The following is an 18,154-nucleotide window of genomic DNA, read 5'->3' as shown; positions in this document are numbered from 1 at the left end:
TTAGCCTCACTAAGCTGATAATTGGAAACACAGTTTGTATAAGAAAGCCTCCCCAGTGAAACCCTCCAAAAACCTTTATAGTCTTATAAATAATGTCGATAAAAAAATACCCACAATGCTCTGTCTATGCATAGCTCTCCTCTTGGCTTCTTATTGGCTGCTGTGATACTGCGTGCAACGTGTTAGCCCAAAGTGCTAACAACAACAGGGGTTTGAGCGTCTTATTTAAATGCGACATTTAAAAGCATCACATGACAGGCACATTGTCCGAGTCCACGTTTAACAATATATGACACCGAATTAGTGAGAAATAATTCCGTTGAGATATGGGCAGAAAAACATAAACATTTGTTTAAAAAAGAGCTAACAGCCGCTAACAACCCCGTGTGCACCACTTTAGGCGTCCGACTACAAACCACACTAAACTGTGGTTCCTGAGTATTGCTAAATATCGCGGTACACATATAATGTCTATTTGATACTTATAGTATTCTCTATTTTATGGATAATTTGAACCCTTCAATTACTGACATGGTAAATGTTATTTTACTCGTGAGTAAATATCACATTCACTGTAGTAAGTGGAGAAACAGCAAACCTTCCTTTGACTGGTTTATAAATTATTTCAAATATTTTTTCTTATCTCTGGAAAAAAATGAAATCTAGCAGGATTGATTAGAAAGATTAGTGCTGACTTATCGAAATTCTTGTTGTTTTGATTTCTGGCCCTTGTTGAATTGTTTTGTCCTTGCTCCAGTTTGTTGTCTGCTTACATTTGCCTGATGTTTTCTTTTGGAAAAGTTTGATTTTTATTTATTTATTTTTATATATAATCCCCCCTAGTCTTGATTTATGTTTGAATTAACTTGTTCCTGTGTATTTTGCTGTTGTATGTTCATCCTCTTAAAGAGTTTGTATAAACATTTTTTGTATATGTTAACTTTGTCAATAAAGACGGTTAAAAATACAAATAAATAAATAAATATAATATCTATGTATATGGTTAAAACAACCCCTCTTTAAAGGGACACGACGTGCTTTATGTACGCAAACCTATGAAAAAAAACTCAGTCAGGATTCACAGTTTTTTTGACAACAAGAAAATGTTGAAATACATAGAATAACTTTCTTCCTTTTTACAGAAAACTTTACATTTCTTTGCTCATTGGAAGTATTTTTGGCAAACTATTAAGTGGTAATAACATGGTGAAAGAATCAAAAGCTGATTCTTCTACTACAGTGTTATTACATACTGTTGATAAAAAACAATTAATCTGAGATGATTTGTACCTGCAGTTGTAAGCCGGACTTGTTTGTTCGCAGTCCAGGAAGTTCTCGTCTCCAGTAACTGCTGTGTTTATGGTGCTGAACATGATATCAAATATAATGCCTGGTACCAAAGAAGATAAATCCCTGAGGTTGATGTCTGTGATAGGGTCAAATATCGTGGTCGTTTTTGTACAGGAACAAATGACTGATAATGCTGCAAGATCTATACACAAGCAAACAACCTTTAACACAGACTACAAAAAATATAATTTATAGTGTATAACTATGGGAGAGTGAGCAAGCTAACCGTGTCTATAGGGGGTTTATTATGTCCTTTTGATAATATTACTACAGACAACTACAGACAAGGGCTAGTCAATATTCTCCAAACTGTCTTGTGAAATATTTTCTATGATTCAATTTGCAGGACTAAAATTGTATTATCAGCTTCTCTTCAGTTGTACATTAAAGTCTGAATACAGTTTGAAATGAATTAAATTGATAATAGAAGCACAAACATCTTTGATTATCACACTTTTGCAAACAATTTTGAATCAGAAATTGCCATCATTTGTCTAGCACCATACAAGAAAGCTTGGTTATATTATTTAGGTAAAACTTCTGTTCAAGAAAACCAAGCATGCACTCTTCTTCTAGCCAGCAGGGTCATTTCATCTCGTCCTTGACACCATTTTTACTTTACTTATACATACGTTTACTTTTGTATATGTAACACGGTTGAACCATCACATGTCGTGGAAATATCGTTAAAAATCGTTTTCTTCTTGACCAGAAAATCGGAGGGAAAGTTGTTTTAACTGGATAATTAACATTAATTAGCGTTAATGTTAGACACAAAAGTCAAAGTAATAGTAAAATAGTAAAAGTCAATAACGACCAGAGACCAAACTGAACTTTTACACAACATTTGTTTTGTAGAAACTACTTCCTAACTGCATAATAAGCTAAATAGCTCAACATTAACAATACATGAACGTTGAAAGGTTAAAAAAATAGATGTAAACGACTTGTTTTTTTACTCACCAACCGCAGAATTACTTCAAAGGTGTTCCTCTGCGCATGCGTAATTCAGACTGGATCGTATTACATTTTACTTAATTATTCGTTCATGTTTTGTATTTTTTTTTTTTTTCTGAGCACAGAGGAGTGAAACATCGCGGTTTTGCCAAATTGTATGATACATGCTTGCAAGAATTCATTGAAAAACGGTATTCGTTATATTACTTGCATATAAGGAGTGTACTAATTATATTATATTATATATTATTATATTATTATTTTATATAAATATTATTATAGTATTATATTATTATATTATTTAAATATTATTATAGTATTATATTATATAAATATTATTATAGTATTGTATTATTATATTATTTACATATTATTATAGTATTATATTATTATATATTATTATATTATTATATTATATAAATATTATTATAGTATTATATTATTATATATTATTATATTATTATATTATTATATTATTATATATTATTATATTATGATATTATTATATATTATTATATTATATAAATATTATAAATATTATAATATAATATTATAAAAGCGTCTGCTAAGTGAATTGTAGAATTGTAGTATATTATATAATAATTCTATTATGTACTAACTATTATTATTATTCTTATTATTATTATTATTAATAATAATAATAATAATAATAATAATAATAAATCCACTAGAAATATTTGCAATGCATCACATTAATATTTATAGATCCCTGTAATCAGAAAATGTTTTTTTAAATGCAAAAAAAAAAAAAGTATCCTATAAATAAAAAAATGTGAAAGAGTGTTATATTACACTGCCCTCTTCTGACAGAAATAGATAGTTCTCTCCAAGTACACACACCCCTACCATATTTGTTTACGCTGACGTCATTCACATGCGCCGCTCACATGTCTTCATACTTATCAGTTCAGGTACGTTTCTGCTTCTTAATCCATCATGTTACTTTGATAATTAAGCAGATTTAAGTAAAACATGAGGTTTTATAACGGCGGTGCTTTCAAATACCTCCACAAACACGAGTGTGGCTATCTTCATTTTCTCTGGAGAAAAAAAAAACTACAGAAATGTTTGCACATTTAACAGATGTAAATAACTCATTTTATGCTTTAAAGGGGATGCATTTGATGACAGTAGATCTGAGCATCAAACAGAAGAGTGTGAAATGCAGCTGGATGAAGTGTCGGAGGTAGTTGATCTTCTTCAGATAGATGTGGAGTCTGATGTGGCTGAAGGAAGGCCGGGGAGAGAAGATGCAGGATGTTCAGTAAGTAAAATACAGTTTTTTATTTCAATGCAAATGCAGTAATGGTCTGGGTAGATTGTAAAAACCACACAAGAACAATTGACTCATAAAATGCAATCAAAGTACTGAGTGATTGGAAGTGAATACATGTTTCCCCATGATCTTAAAAACCTTTGTAAACCATTCAGCATATAAAACAGTGTTACTGCCTTTGAACAGGATCAAAAGGTCCTTAAGGAATATATACACCCGATATTCTCGATGGTAATTAATACATGTGTGATGTCTTGTTCTGCACTGTTATTAGTGTTTGTATGTTTGATGAATAGAGGAATGTATTGAGGAAGCAGAGGAACTGGGAGAGGCAGCTGGCAGCAAAGAAAAACAAGAGGAGAGAAGAGAAGCAGAGGAGGAGGCTGAACCGCGAGCAGGAGTCAGGTAAAGATGAGGCGACGACAAACAAATGTCCACTGAACTTTTTAAAGGCGTGGTACGTGGCATTAACACATTTAGGTTTCGAGGATATAGCGACCCTTAGCTTACACAAAACATGATGGGCAGACTTCAGTACACAGATCCAGTGAACATAAACCACAGCAGCAGGCCAGAGAGGAAAAAAAATATATATATATATATTATTATTAATAATAAATAATAAAATAATAATAAAAAAAAATATATATTATTATTAATAATAAATAATAATAAAAAATATATATATTATTATTAATAATAAATAATAATACAATAAAATATTATTATTAATAATAAATAATAATAAATAATAAAATAATAATAAAAAATATATATATTATTATTAATAATAAATAATAATAAAAATATATATTATTATTAATAATAAATAAAAAAATAAAATAAATAGAAATATCAAAACATCAAAATTATTACAGATAATGCTCGTCACAGCAGAGACAATTCAAATCAGGAATACATCTGAATGGTGATCCTATCAGGGATGAGATTGAAAATGATTTGGACACGTCATCCACCCTTATGTAGTCCCAGAACGACCCCTCCTCCAACCTTCTGTTACTGAGTCTGTTCAGCATACATTCATAACATGCTGTCTCAGTCATTCTTTCACATGTGGGGCCTGTGATGTTTTCCAGTGTCTTTAAAATAAACTCGACAGGCTGTTATTGTGCCCACCGTGATCACACAGAATTCACCCTTGGATGTGTTAGGTGTCTGAGATCGATACAAATGTCCCTTTTTTGAAGGTAGAGGGTAGTGTAAAAGTGATTTCCTCTCTTTCCTGTGTTTTTGAACATTCAGGTGTAAGCGCAGATAATCCTCAGTTCACCAAACGGGTCATGAAAGCGATCACCAGAGAGCGTTTAGCCGAAGCTCAGTTCACAGGGCTCAAACTCTGCGTTGACCTGAGTATGACAGACAGCATGTCGGACAAGGTAAGCCTCAACATGTCAGTACATCTCAAACACAATTATTCTTTTTGAGTGCTGAACAGTTTTTGACCCATAGCTTTTCATCTGATACTTAACTTTTGAAACAACTTTGAACCGTGCGTGTGCGTCAGGAGGTGAGTCGCCTGGCCGGTCAGTTAAGGAGACTGTACGGCTCGAACAAGAAGGCGACGCGACCGTTTCGTCTTTTCCTGACGGACCTGAGGGAGGACAGTCGTCTCTACAGGGAGTGCATACGGATGAACGACGGCTTCCTGAATTACACGGTAAATAGTGTTTACATTTAAAAAAAACAAAAAAACTAAGGGAATTAACCAGCAGGCGAGTATTTTAAGAGTTTGTTTACCCTTCAAATCAGTGCATACAATGTACGTTAGCTCCACTTGAAACCACTTAAAAGCGTTTATGCAATTTTGTTGAACTCAAAGTAAAACACAAACAGATACTTTGAGGCTGTTTCTGAGAAATCCACTCGTCGTTTGAGAGGCTGAACTTCAATCAGTTTGTTGTTTTTCTTCACCCTTTCTCTTCAATCGAGAGCAGGAAGATTGTAAATGTCGACCCAACACACTCAGGTTACTTTAACGTTTTGGATCCCTTCTTCTGTTTGTTTGCAGATGGACATTACAGAAGAAAGCTGTCAGGACCTTTTCCCTGCAGAAACAATCATCTACCTCACACCCGATGCTGAAGAAGGTTCGCGTGATCCGTCTCAGAAAGTATTCCTTCTCCAGAAGAGACGTCACAAAAACGTCATACTTTAAAAAAAATAAAAAAAATTGTAGTGCATCTTTTTGACCAGCAGAGGGCGCATTATGACCGTAACTGCTCGTGAAGTTCTTCCACTACAACTTTTATTACTGCTTCTACTTTTACCTCTACAGGTAGAGCTGAACAAGAGTAAGTTAATGATTTAAAAAAAAAAAGTCAGCGGCAGGATATAATTATGTTAAAAAGCTAACAGCAGAGGAAGTTATTGTTGGTATTACTGTTTGGAGACTAAAGAGTCGATATGGCTCTGGAGATAAAACTAGAGCGCCAAGACGGTGCGTTGAATCCATTAACCTATTTCTTTCCCCCCCTCTCTATAATCTTTCATTTCAGCTTTACAAACAGTGGATGCTGATAAGGTGTACGTCCTGGGTGGCCTTGTAGATGAAAGTATCCAGAAGGTATGAACTATTGCTGCACGGCGTGATGATGACTGAACGGTCGTATTTCATAAAAAGCTTGTACTTAACCCTCCTTTCAGTTTGGGTAAAAAAGAGAGAAGTAGAGCTCTTTCTGCTTTCCCAGAGGTTGAGCTTCTCGAGGGCCACAGAGCTGAGCCTGCACACCGCGAGGCTGCCCATAGACGAGTACATGGTGAAGAAGAACAACAGCAAGAACTTCCACTCAAAGATCCTCGCTGTCAATCAAGGTGAAAATCTGTTATAAATTGTGAGGCAGAATTTTTTTTTTTTTTTTTTTTGAAATTGAATTAATTCCAGTCTCTCTCTCTCTCTCCCACAGTGTTTGATATCTTGTTAACTTTCTGCAGCACAGGCAGCTGGACTGAAGCCCTGCAGGCGTGGTTCCCCCAGGGGAAAGGTTATGTTGTTATACCAGAGGATTCTCAACCACAGACGTAAATCATCGATCGTACGAAGAATCAAAACAAACAACAAAACAGCTGAGAACAAAAACAAACAAAAAACAGAGAACGTCCTGTATTTTCCTCAGGTTTCTGTTAAGTCTGATTATTTCTGTTAAGTCTGATTATTTCTGTTAAGTCTGATTATTTCTGTTCAGTCTGATTATTTCTGTTAAGTCTGATTATTTCTGTTCAGTCTGTTTATTTCTGTTCAGTCTGATTATTTCTGTTAAGTCTGATTATTAAGTCTGATTATTTCTGTTAAGTCTGATTATTTCTGTTAAGTCTGATTATTTCTGTTAAGTCTGATTATTTCTGTTAAGTCTGATTATTTCTGTTAAGTCTGATTATTTCTGTTCAGTCTGATTATTTCTGTTAAGTCTGATTATTTCTGTTCAGTCTGATTATTTCTGTTAAGTCTGATTATTTCTGTTCAGTCTGTTTATTTCTGTTCAGTCTGATTATTTCTGTTAAGTCTGATTATTAAGTCTGATTATTTCTGTTCAGTCTGATTATTAAGTCTGATTATTTCTGTTAAGTCTGATTATTAAGTCTGATTATTTCTGTTCAGTCTGTTTATTTCTGTTCAGTCTGATTATTTCTGTTAAGTCTGATTATTAAGTCTGATTATTTCTGTTCAGTCTGATTATTTCTGTTAAGTCTGATTATTAAGTCTGATTATTTCTGTTCAGTCTGATTATTAAGTCTGATTATTTCTGTTCAGTCTGATTATTTCTGTTAAGTCTGATTATTAAGTCTGATTATTTCTGTTCAGTCTGATTATTAAGTCTGATTATTTCTGTTCAGTCTGATTATTTCTGTTAAGTCTGATTATTAAGTCTGATTATTTCTGTTCAGTCTGATTATTAAGTCTGATTATTTCTATTCTGTTCAGTCTGATTATTAAGTCTGATTATTTCTGTTCTGTTCAGTCTGATTATTAAGTCTGATTATTTCTGTTCTGTTCAGTCTGATTATTTCTGTTCTGTTCAGTCTGATTATTTCTGTTAAGTCTGATTATTTCTGTTCAGTCTGATTATTTCTGTTCTGTTAAGTCTGATTATTTCTGTTCAGTCTGATTATTTCTGTTCTGTTAAGTCTGATTATTTCTGTTCAGTCTGATTATTTCTGTTCTGTTAAGTCTGATTATTTCTGTTCAGTCTGATTATTTCTGTTCTGTTAAGTCTGATTATTTCTGTTCAGTCTGATTATTTCTGTTAAGTCTGATTATTTCTGTTCAGTCTGATTATTTCTGTTCTGTTAAGTCTGATTATTTCTGTTCAGTCTGATTATTAAGTCTGATTATTTCTGTTAAGTCTGATTATTTCTGTTCTGTTCAGTCTGATTATTTCTGTTCAGTCTGATTATTAAGTCTGATTATTTCTGTTCTGTTCAGTCTGATTATTTCTGTTCAGTCTGATTATTTCTGTTAAGTCTGATTATTTCTGTTAAGTCTGATTATTTCTGTTCAGTCTGATTATTTCTGTTAAGTCTGATTATTTCTGTTCAGTCTGATTATTTCTGTTCAGTCTGATTATTTCTGTTCAGTCTGATTATTTTTAAACTTGTTTTGTACCAGAGAGAAATCTAAAATGATTAAATGGTGACAAACATTACCGCATGTTTACAGGTCGCAGTATTTGAACTGTTTTTAATCATCTGGTGTGTTTTACTGGGGGAAAAAAATGACATTTATCAGGGAAGCCATGTTTTCTTAAGAATCTATATTCATCTTCGATCTCATCTTCGATCTCCCTCAAATATTTTCCTTCCTTCCTTGTTCATTTTTGAAAGATCTTATTTCCAGTGACGTCAAATGGAAGCGTTCAGTCTGACAGATAGCAGTGGATTCACTAACTGGAACTACTTCCATAGGTGTCCATATCTCAAAAGTTAATGGACACCCTTCAGCCAATCAGAATCGAGTATTCACGTAGACCACGGTATAAAGAAGGTTTGTGTCTATTAGCTTTAATGCTTAGTTTTATTAATCATATAAATAGATCTAAAGAAAATAAAGACTTGTTTAGGGGTGGGTAAAGAAAGCTTTGTAGCTCAGTCCTGATTTCTAATTTAATGACGTTTAAAGTATTTTCTTTTAAATCATGCAACTCATTAAAAGTGATGATGCAACAATAAGAGAGACTTTATAGATATCTGTAATAACGTACTTCAAATTAAATCTGGTGTTAACTATATTCTCTGATTAAACCAGTCTGCGCAGGTCGGACTTGAACCCAGACCACCTGCATCCCTGGACTGCAGCCTCTGTACAAGAGGTACGACCTAACCGCTAGGCCATCAGTGCCTCGTTTTAGTGTGACTATATAATGCTGTCTGTGAAGGTTTTAACTTGTGTGATTACTCTGTACCACACTTTAAATTGATTGTGTGAGCTGCAAAAAAACTTCATTTGAACTTCTTAACTGGAGGTTTGAGAATCTGGGGGAAATAATGTACAAGACCCCCTAAAGAGACTTTTTGATCCCACTTGCATGGAGTGAAACACTATTTTCAAGAGCCTTTTAATCTTACAGGCTGATCTTGCACATGAATAAAAACAAACAGATTATATTGGAACATGATTATATCCCCATGATGATGCTGATTAATACTCTGTACTCCTTTCACCTTGTTGTTATTATTTCTATTTTTTTATTTCACCTTTATTTTACCAGGTGGTCTCGTTGAGATTTTGTAATCTCTTTTGTACCCAAGAGTGACCTGGGTACATCAGTGGCAAATAAAATAATGACAAACATCGAAGTAACAGACATCAGAAACACAAAGTAGATGCATGGCCAATATACACAAAAAAGAAAAGTCAAGTCAGGTGTCCAATGCAGGGCTTTTAACATCGACAACTCCCAATTGATTTAAATTTGTGCTCTTTCAGCGTCCCTTCAAATTCCACTATAGTGAGATCCAGAGGTGTAAAGTAACAAATTACATTTACTCGCGTTGCTGTAATTGAGTAGTTTTTTGGTGTACTTACTACTTTTTAAGTTGTTTTTAAAATCTGTACTTTTACTTTTGCTTAAGTAGGTTTTCTGTTAAGTTTTGTAATTCGCTGCATTTTAAATCACAGCCGTTACTGAGTTAAAAAAAATAGGCCTGCTGTGAGTGATTTTCCCGCATCGCTCCGGATGACAGACAGAGAGAGAGAGAGAGAGAGAGAGAGAGAGAGAGAGAGAGAGAGGCAGAGAGACCCTTTTCATGGCTCGGTGCCACTTCAGCTAGTGCTGCACGGATAAGCTCCTCCACTACTGTGGGTCTACCTGTTGAAGGTGTTTATAAACTGATGTCTCATCACAAAATAAATACTTCAAACAGATTCAGTTAGAAGCTTCAGTAGCTAATAGGTAAACAAACAATGACTAAAACATCTAATATAATCTCATAAAGGCTCATTTTTAAAACAATAAATGGATTATCTTTCATCTCAGGTTTAGTTGCAGCTGAATCAGCCTTTGAGACTAAGAATAACAAAACTAAAAACACTAAAATACTCTTTACACTGTTTATGATTGAGACAAAGACCCCTTTAGTATTTTCTTAAATAGTTTAAACATTTCCCTTCATAAAACAGCTGATTACTTGAACATATAAGCCTTGAATATCCATTATTTATATTTTGTTTTTGTCAATGGGGGTAGAAAATAAAATGTTTATCTGAAAAGATAAACTTTGCCTTTAATTAAAAAAAACTTTGAGATTAAAATCCTCTCGTCCTTTTTCACGACACACGAGTTAAAAAAAAGTAACTAAGTAACTTTTACTTAAAGTACATTTTAAACAAGTTACTTTTTACTTTCACTTGAGTTCATTTTTAAACTGGTACTTTTACTTGTACTTAAGTAAAATTTCATTTAAGTAACAGTACTTTTACTTGAGTAGAATATATTAGTACTCTTTACGCCTCTGGTGACATCACTCAGACGCAAGTCAGCCTGTAGTGTGTTCCTAGAAGACGGGGCGGAGTACCTAAATGTGAGCCTCCGCATAGCCAGAGGGCCGACCAGGTACAAGGTACAGTGATGTGTCAGAGCTTTTACTGGCATTAATTACTTGTGTTTGATGTTTTGCAAGTTGGAATAGGTTTAGTTTGGCCGACTTACAGGACGATAACATTGTTATTGATTGTGGGTGAGGTCATCAGGGACACGCCCCTGCCCCGTTATCGTCTGTTTGTTTGACACTTGAGCATGAGCTACGTTCGCTGGAAGAGATGATGAAGCTCTTTTGAAAATCTGAGGAAGTGATATTAGTCCTACAACAAAATAGAAAACACATGTCTGCAACTGAAGGACACTGCGACACTGAAGGATGCATTGTTAATTATTTTTTCTTTAAAAATCCGTTAGCTTTGTGAAACATAGGCGGTAAAAGAATCAAAGTTTGGAATCTGACGACTGCTGTGTTGTCCGCGCTTCTTGATTGGTCAGTTTCTTTCTTTCTTTCTTCAGAGGGTAGTTAAAATCAAGATACTTTAGAGGTTCATTGGGTTTTATCAACGGCCAATGATTCTACGTGGAGAAAAACTGAAAATTGGCACGTAATCCTGAGCGCCGTTTCCACCGAGCGGTCCGGTATGGATCAGTACAGATTGGTACGGTTTGGTTTGGTAAAGCCTGATCCTGTTTGCGTTTCCACAGCCAACCGTAGTTACCGTACTCTTTTTTTTTTGCTAGGCGGCGTGTGAGCCGGACGAGCGATAGCCGCGTCGGCTACGTAATAGCGTGACACAGTATACCCGGCTAATAAGCTCAACGAAGAAGAAGACACAGTAAACAAAGAGCAACAGTGGAGGACATCCAGCAATTCGCGGTCTTTCTCATTGGCTCGTGGTTCTTTGTTACGAAACACGATGAAGCTTTGTTTCAGACGAGGCCGTGTGCCGCGAGGAAAAATACAGCCGTCCTTTATTACCGCTGTCGCACAGGAAGTGACGATTCTTTTCGACCAATCAACGGACTGCAGTGTTTAGCTCCAGCTTTCAGGGTCGGATCGGTAGACTTGGCACCCCAACAGAAGGGTAGCAAAAAGTAGGTAATTTGGGGACCTTTCCCGACTTTTGATAGTGGAAACGCCACAAAATGCGTGCCGCACCGTGACGAACCGAACTGAACTGCTTGGTGGAAACGGGGCTTTAACGATTAAGATGGGATGTTTTGTTCCAGAGGAAACTCGTAGTTCAGCACACTATAAAGAGGTTGGCTCTTTTTACTTGTTCAAAACAAACTAGCAGTAAAAAACAGAACTTTATATAATTTCCAGTTTTATTAAAAGTCAGATTTCTTTTTCTTCTTTGAATGCCAGAGGTCTTAACGATAACACAAAGTGAAAAGCAACTTCCTCATTTTTGTAAAGGACCAAAGGCGCTGTGCATATTTCTACAAGAGACTCAGAGATGGCATTATCTTTTTCCTCATGGCAGCAATCAAATGTCACAACATGTTTCACCGGGACGGTTGGTGTTGTGACATCCAAACATGACAACAACAGTCACCGGATGCCGGTAGTTGTAAATTTAGACGGCTCGCTGGCAATCTTGATCACTATCTACGTTCATAATAATATTGCTTAAAAAAGAGTACAAAGGCTAGAGACTCAGAGATTGCATTATTTTTTTCCTCATGGCAGTAATCGAATGTCACAACATGTTTCAACAGGTCTCCTGGGACGGAACAAAACAGGTATAAACTGCCGTTTTCTCAAAAATGTGCCAGAATTAAGTTCTTATCATTGCAAGCTCCATTAAACAGGTAAACAGGCGGTTTGAACCTATCTAATTTCAGGTTATATTACCTGGCCAGCTAATCTCGCAACATCTGGTGCCAGCTTAACAGTGAGAAAGCATCCACCCCCGGATGGACCAAATTGGAAAAGCATATAACGCATCCTACCCCATTATATTTAATACCTTTTATTGAAACCGTCAAAAACCTCAAAGCTGTTACTACAAACCGGGTCATGAATCACACATTGAAGTGCTGGAAAGAAACATTTAAACTTACAGGGTCTCAGAACACCTTGGTGAAGAGCACACCCCTGTGGAACAATCCACTTGTCCCTAAAGACATCGGAGACAGAATCATCGAGGACTGGAAACTTAAGGGAATTGAAGAGATCGGAGATCTGTGCAATCAAAATGTTTTCGCAGATTTTAACTACCTCAATTTGACATACCACCTAATAATTTCTATAAATACTTGCAAATAAGGAACTGGGTCAAAAATTAAAACCCCCAGCTTCCCCTATATTGCAGAAACATCGATAGTGAAAATGTTTAGGACTACCAGCACCCAGAAGGGCCTCATATCTAAATTATACGCAGTATTAAATAACGAACATGATGAAAGATGATAGGATGATCCAACTCCAGAATAAATGGGGAAACAACATTCAGTATGAATACTCAATGCATGAACAGCAGTCCCTACTTCAGAAGACTCAAAAAAACCCTAACTAATACAAAACACAGATTAATCCAATTTAACATCTTTCGTAGGATATATTACACACCACATTATCAGTTCAGTCAGGAGACATCTCCCTGCTGCCCTAGGTGCAACAATCAAACAGGGGATCTAATACATGTGTTTTGGAAATGTGAAAGACTGAATGATTACTGGAACTTTATATTTGACCAACTTTCCAAAATATTTTTGAAAGAGCTGACCCCAAACCCCCCCCCCCCCCGCATGGCTATTCTGGGCGATGCTACAGTGCTGATAAAATTTGACGATCATGAAAAGAAACTTATCCTACTGGCTATGACTGCAGCAAAAAAAAATGCATTTTAAGCCACTGGAAATCTGAAACCCCTCCCCCAATCAAGCAGTGGTGGTCAGAATTGCTATCGTATTGTACACCTGAGAAAATCATGTATTATGTGAACATAGTCCTCAATAGATGTATTGAAAACTCTTAAGTCATAATTTATTGATCTTACCTTTTAGTGTTTAAAAAAACCGCCCCGGGCGACTTCCCGGATTGGAGTGAGGACAAGTGGAGATTTTAATATAGTGCCAGGCGAGTGGGTTGGACAGATGTCCATCTAATTTTAATGATTTCCACCACAACAGATTGATGAAGGACTTCATTGACAGTAACTCTTTTATTGATGTATGAAGAGAGAAAAACCCAAACACAACACAATACGATGAACGATGAAGCCCAATGGAAGACCCAAGATCTAGGATTGATCTTTGGCTAACTAATCCAGAAATCCTTGATTTTGAATGAATACTTTTTGTAGAAAAGGGGAATATGAAGTTCATCCATTAACTTCAGTAACCAACTCTCGACATGATCACGATTAATTACCTGGTTCAATAAAAATAAGATAAATGGGGTGGAATAGAACTTCTTTTGCGATGTGACAATAAAGTTAAACTGATCTGTACGACTGACAGCCCTGCAGCAGCGTACTCAAGAGAACATGTACAGATAATGTAGGCTTTGTAAAAATGACCATAAGGAAAGTTTTCTTGTTAAACAAAATTTTTATTAGACCTTTTAGAATTTTTCACGAGGGACCACTCAGAGGAAGTCATCCCTTTTTTTTTTTTGCTAGATAACACTTGAATAGTTTCTTACAGGAATATAAAATGCTACATGTATCTGCTCTCAGAATCACACGACTACAACGTTCTACACGTCACAATGATTTTACATTTCAAAGCACACATTATATATCAACACGCATGATTAAATACCATAGGCACACATAGACCAACACTTTTAACATGTCAGCTCACATCACCTTTACTTCCTTCATTACAACACAGCTGTCTGCATGTAAAGAATATGAACTACAGAATTCATGTTAGCTGGCATGTTGTACAAAATACTTGGTTAAAAAATACTTTTCTTTAAGATAAAGGAGCTGTAACAAAACAAACGATAGAGAAAAACTTAAATCATTTTGCGTTCAGGGTTACATTTGGTTTCATGTATTATTAAAGTAAGACAGCATGGCTCATGGTTGCGGAGAGATTCAGTTTTGGACTTCCTTGCTACATTTGTTTTTACTTGGATGAGACTCTATGCTCTGTTCTTAGGAACGGCCACACCCTGCTGGTGTAGCTGTTTCTCAAGAACATAGTGGATCAGCTTCTTCACCCAGGAGGAATTAGGGTTCAGGCAAACTTTCTCCCCGCTCACGAGTCCAGCTCTGGTTAAAGAAACAAAAAAAAACTTGAACTTCAAAATCAAAAAACGTTATTTGTCTCCGGGGGGGCAATTCAACGGCACACAGAGCAGCAAACCAAAGAAGACCAAACATGTAAACCAAAAATATAAAGTGTCAATTTAAATACAGAACTTAAGTGACAAAATAGATTAAAAGAGTAGATATGTGTGCACGGTTATCGGACTAACAGATGTCTTTGTCTGAATCCGCCGCCGCAGGTTGGGGATGCTTCGACTACAAGGGTTGCCGGAATCGACACCTGCAGTACCAGAAGTTCCTAACAGCAGCTTTACAGAATTAGAAGAAGCGAAAAGCCCCTTTAAGGAGCATGACTGCAGTTTCGCATTTAATGATCTCAAAAAAGCTGCAGATAACCGAGGTTATCTGAGGTTTAACGGCCCATTAACACTCAGACTGAGACAGCTTTATTCATCCCAAAGGACAATTCAGTGACAGCAGCAATCTCTATTTCATTCCCATTTCAATCAGATGGACATCTTTGAGGTTCTCCACAGGCAGTGAGTGCATATTAATTATTTTTGTCATTTTATCAATTTATCAAGTTCAGTTTTTTATGATGCCTTTTTTTGGGGGATTTTTGCCTTTTCCTGATAAATTGATGCAATTTAAATAGAGAGCATGTGGGGAGGGGAGGGCGGATGGATTGGACCGGCAATTTCTCCTTCTCCTCATGGAAATAAAAACTTCCCAGCAGCACTACCAAAGACACAACGTGAGTGTTTGATTCATCTGCTTGTAACACGAATCTCTTACTCAGAAAATTCTCAGAAAATAAAGACATCAGCGCTAACCTGTTTGCTCGGGGTCCTTTTGCCGTTTCTCACAGATTTAGTTTCAACGTGTAATGTAAGTAAGGGTTAGGTTCAAACTTACATGACTTCTGTCTCGGGGCAGTGTGGACCTTCGGGGACGAGCTTGATGCTCCTCAGGTTGTCTGGAGGGATGATCCTCGACTCCACCTGGGGGCACCGACAGTGTGTGTTGTAGTCCCTGCTGATTGGCGGCATACCTGTGACCGGCATAGCACTCAGTCAGAATACATATTTCACACGGTTTACATACTGCTCACGTCTCTGACGTCTCTGCACAATCTGCACGACATAAAAAGTTATTGCAAGGTTGTGGGTTTTTTTTCAATGTTTCTTCAACATCAAGTTCAAACCCCACCCCCAGGTCCCTGATTGCTTTTACTCAGAACTTCATTTTGAAATGGATGATATCAGTCATGAGGTGTGTGTGTGTGTGTGTGTGTGTGTGTGTGTGGTAATAATGTACAACTCCACTTTCTAACTGGCGATACTGTCATCACAGCCATAATCCTCAACATTGCGACATTCATGTAATGGCCACACTCATCCTTTTCTTTCTTTTTTTTTTTTTTTTTTTTGCACATTAACTAGAATTTGCAGGATATTTCCACTGTTGTGTAAATTAAGGCGTCCTCCCATTATAGCTTTGCACACAAATGTCCTACAAAATTCAGCTTCACCACGAGCTCGACCAAGTAGATGACACAGAGGCAGGAATAAAAGAATAATTAATTAATTATTTCTTTTACGATTGCAAAACAGTGTTGGATCACCCACATCAATCAATTATTAGAACACCGCTGAAGGAGCCTGCAGCCATGTCTACAGTGACATCAGATAGGCTACGGTTGAAAGACCTGTGTGGTTACAAAGAGCATTTCTCACGGTGTAGCTGCGCTCTTACCGTTAACGAGGACAGTCAGGGTCCCGAGCACCAGCAGGATGCAGAGCTTCATGTTGTTCACAGCAGCTGTTTGTTCACTTCTTTAACTCAGACGGAAACCTTAGAGCAGTTTGGACTGTTATCATACAGCCTTGCATTCCTTTATTTATACATACAGTGGTCATGTGCTCCTTAACTGTGTGATCATTTCAGAAAAAACCTTTTGCGTGTGTGTGTGCGTGCGCGTGTGTGTTGGTTTCACTTTGGTACGTTCACATGTGCAGCAGGAGGTAGTCATGGGACGGTGGATTCGGGGACAGACCGGTGCGCTTGCGGCCGCAAACATAAGGCACAGAAGACGGACTGTGTCTGGACGTACAGTCAGACAACAGCATATCATTTATTGCCTGTCATATTGCTGCAGAAGTACTCGACTTTGTTTTTCCTGACTCGGCCAAAAAAAAGAGGAAATTGATCGGAGTGATCATGCGGCTGAGTACACAAGCGCAGTTTTAATACTATAACCTAGAATACATGACATGACATGTTGCCTTGTGGGCCTGTTTGAACTTTTTAACATTTCAGTTCAGCCAACTGTTCAAACAAACCATGGGTGTGCTCGCTACACAGCTGTTATTTTTTTCTCTGCTTCATTTGAAGCGACCTGTGTTGGAAGGCCTTTAGAGGCCACAAAATGGCTTTAATTCAAGTTTTATGTTGGCTTTGATTTTTAGACCACAGCGTTTGTTGTGCTTTTAATGCTATCTGGTTGTCTTTGTAATGTTTGTTAATGAATGTCATGACAATAAAATATCTATTCTAGCTTTATAGGCTATACACTTTATCCATAACACAGTAACACACACGATCAGGCAATCATTATACCAAATGTGGTTACTTGTTGTTGAGATTTGTGATCCAAGAATATGTCTTTTTTTGGGGGTCATTGTTTTTTTTTTGTCCAGCATGTGACATGTTATATGATAAGTGGCAAAGATCGTATTTTCCCTGACAAACCACATTCAGACTTGACTTGAGAAATATCGCTTCCTCATGATGAGAGGCATGTGTCTTTTTCAGACGTTTGGGTCATAAATATGGGTCATCATGCAAAACCTCAAGACCACAAATAAAATAATATTTTAGACCATGACTGTGCAGAATTCTTTGAAAACATCTTTGTTTGACACTAAACCAGGATTGTGAACAGTGCAGCCTTTGTAAGCATGCTAAACATAACTGCTTAGCGCAGGGGTGTCCAAACTACGGCCCGCGGGCCAACTGCGGCCCGCGGTCCAGTTTTTATTGGCCCGCAGCAAATTCTGAAAATATAATTGAATATGGCCCGTACAAGAAGCTAGAGCTCAACTCTGTTGCACTTCTAAGTTTCAACACTAGATGGAGCCAGCCCCAGAAACGGTGCTTCTCCACTAAACAAAATTAAGCAAAGAAAAACTTATACCGGAAATGGCAGCACCGAAGAAGCGCAAAAATAGTTAGTGAGTGTAGGAGATTTCAAACACGGTGGGAAAATGAATACTTCTTCAAAGAAGTCAATGGAAAGTGTGTCTGTTTGATTTGCAAGGAAGATGTTG

General features: G+C 36.6%; 2 protein-coding genes across 3 annotated transcripts in view; one reads left to right on the top strand and one right to left on the bottom strand.

Annotated features, from left to right (window-relative positions):
* cxcl19 (chemokine (C-X-C motif) ligand 19) overlaps positions 1–16,736 on the bottom strand; it is a 99,007-nt gene extending 82,271 nt beyond the window's left edge. Inside the window, exons 1-3 of one of the 2 annotated variants that reach the window (XR_009666840.1) lie at positions 16,581–16,736; positions 15,741–15,876; positions 14,506–14,828 (exon numbers count right to left, since the gene is read on the bottom strand). Coding sequence is in view for 1 of the 2 variants with exons in the window: in XM_061031898.1 (XP_060887881.1) it covers positions 14,699–14,828; positions 15,741–15,876; positions 16,581–16,632 (318 nt within the window). In the remaining variant the exon portion in view is untranslated. Of the gene's footprint in view, positions 1–14,137; positions 14,829–15,740; positions 15,877–16,580 lie in introns of those variants that run through there. The other variant, XM_061031898.1, reaches the window with a different exon arrangement.
* On the top strand, positions 3,167–6,822 carry trmt10b (tRNA methyltransferase 10B). The gene is made up of 9 exons (XM_061031892.1): positions 3,167–3,239; positions 3,441–3,592; positions 3,901–4,009; positions 4,868–5,001; positions 5,130–5,282; positions 5,634–5,712; positions 6,121–6,188; positions 6,313–6,436; positions 6,529–6,822. Exons 1-9 carry the CDS (start codon positions 3,203–3,205, stop codon positions 6,645–6,647), a joined length of 975 nt encoding a protein of 324 aa, XP_060887875.1. The 5' UTR covers positions 3,167–3,202; the 3' UTR covers positions 6,648–6,822.
* Positions 16,737–18,154: the final 1,418 nt, after the last annotated feature.

Source organism: Labrus mixtus, chromosome 23, assembly GCF_963584025.1.
Source record: "Labrus mixtus chromosome 23, fLabMix1.1, whole genome shotgun sequence".
NCBI classification, from domain to species: Eukaryota; Metazoa; Chordata; class Actinopteri; order Labriformes; family Labridae; genus Labrus; species Labrus mixtus.
This window is presented reverse-complemented; position numbering and strand designations above follow the sequence as displayed.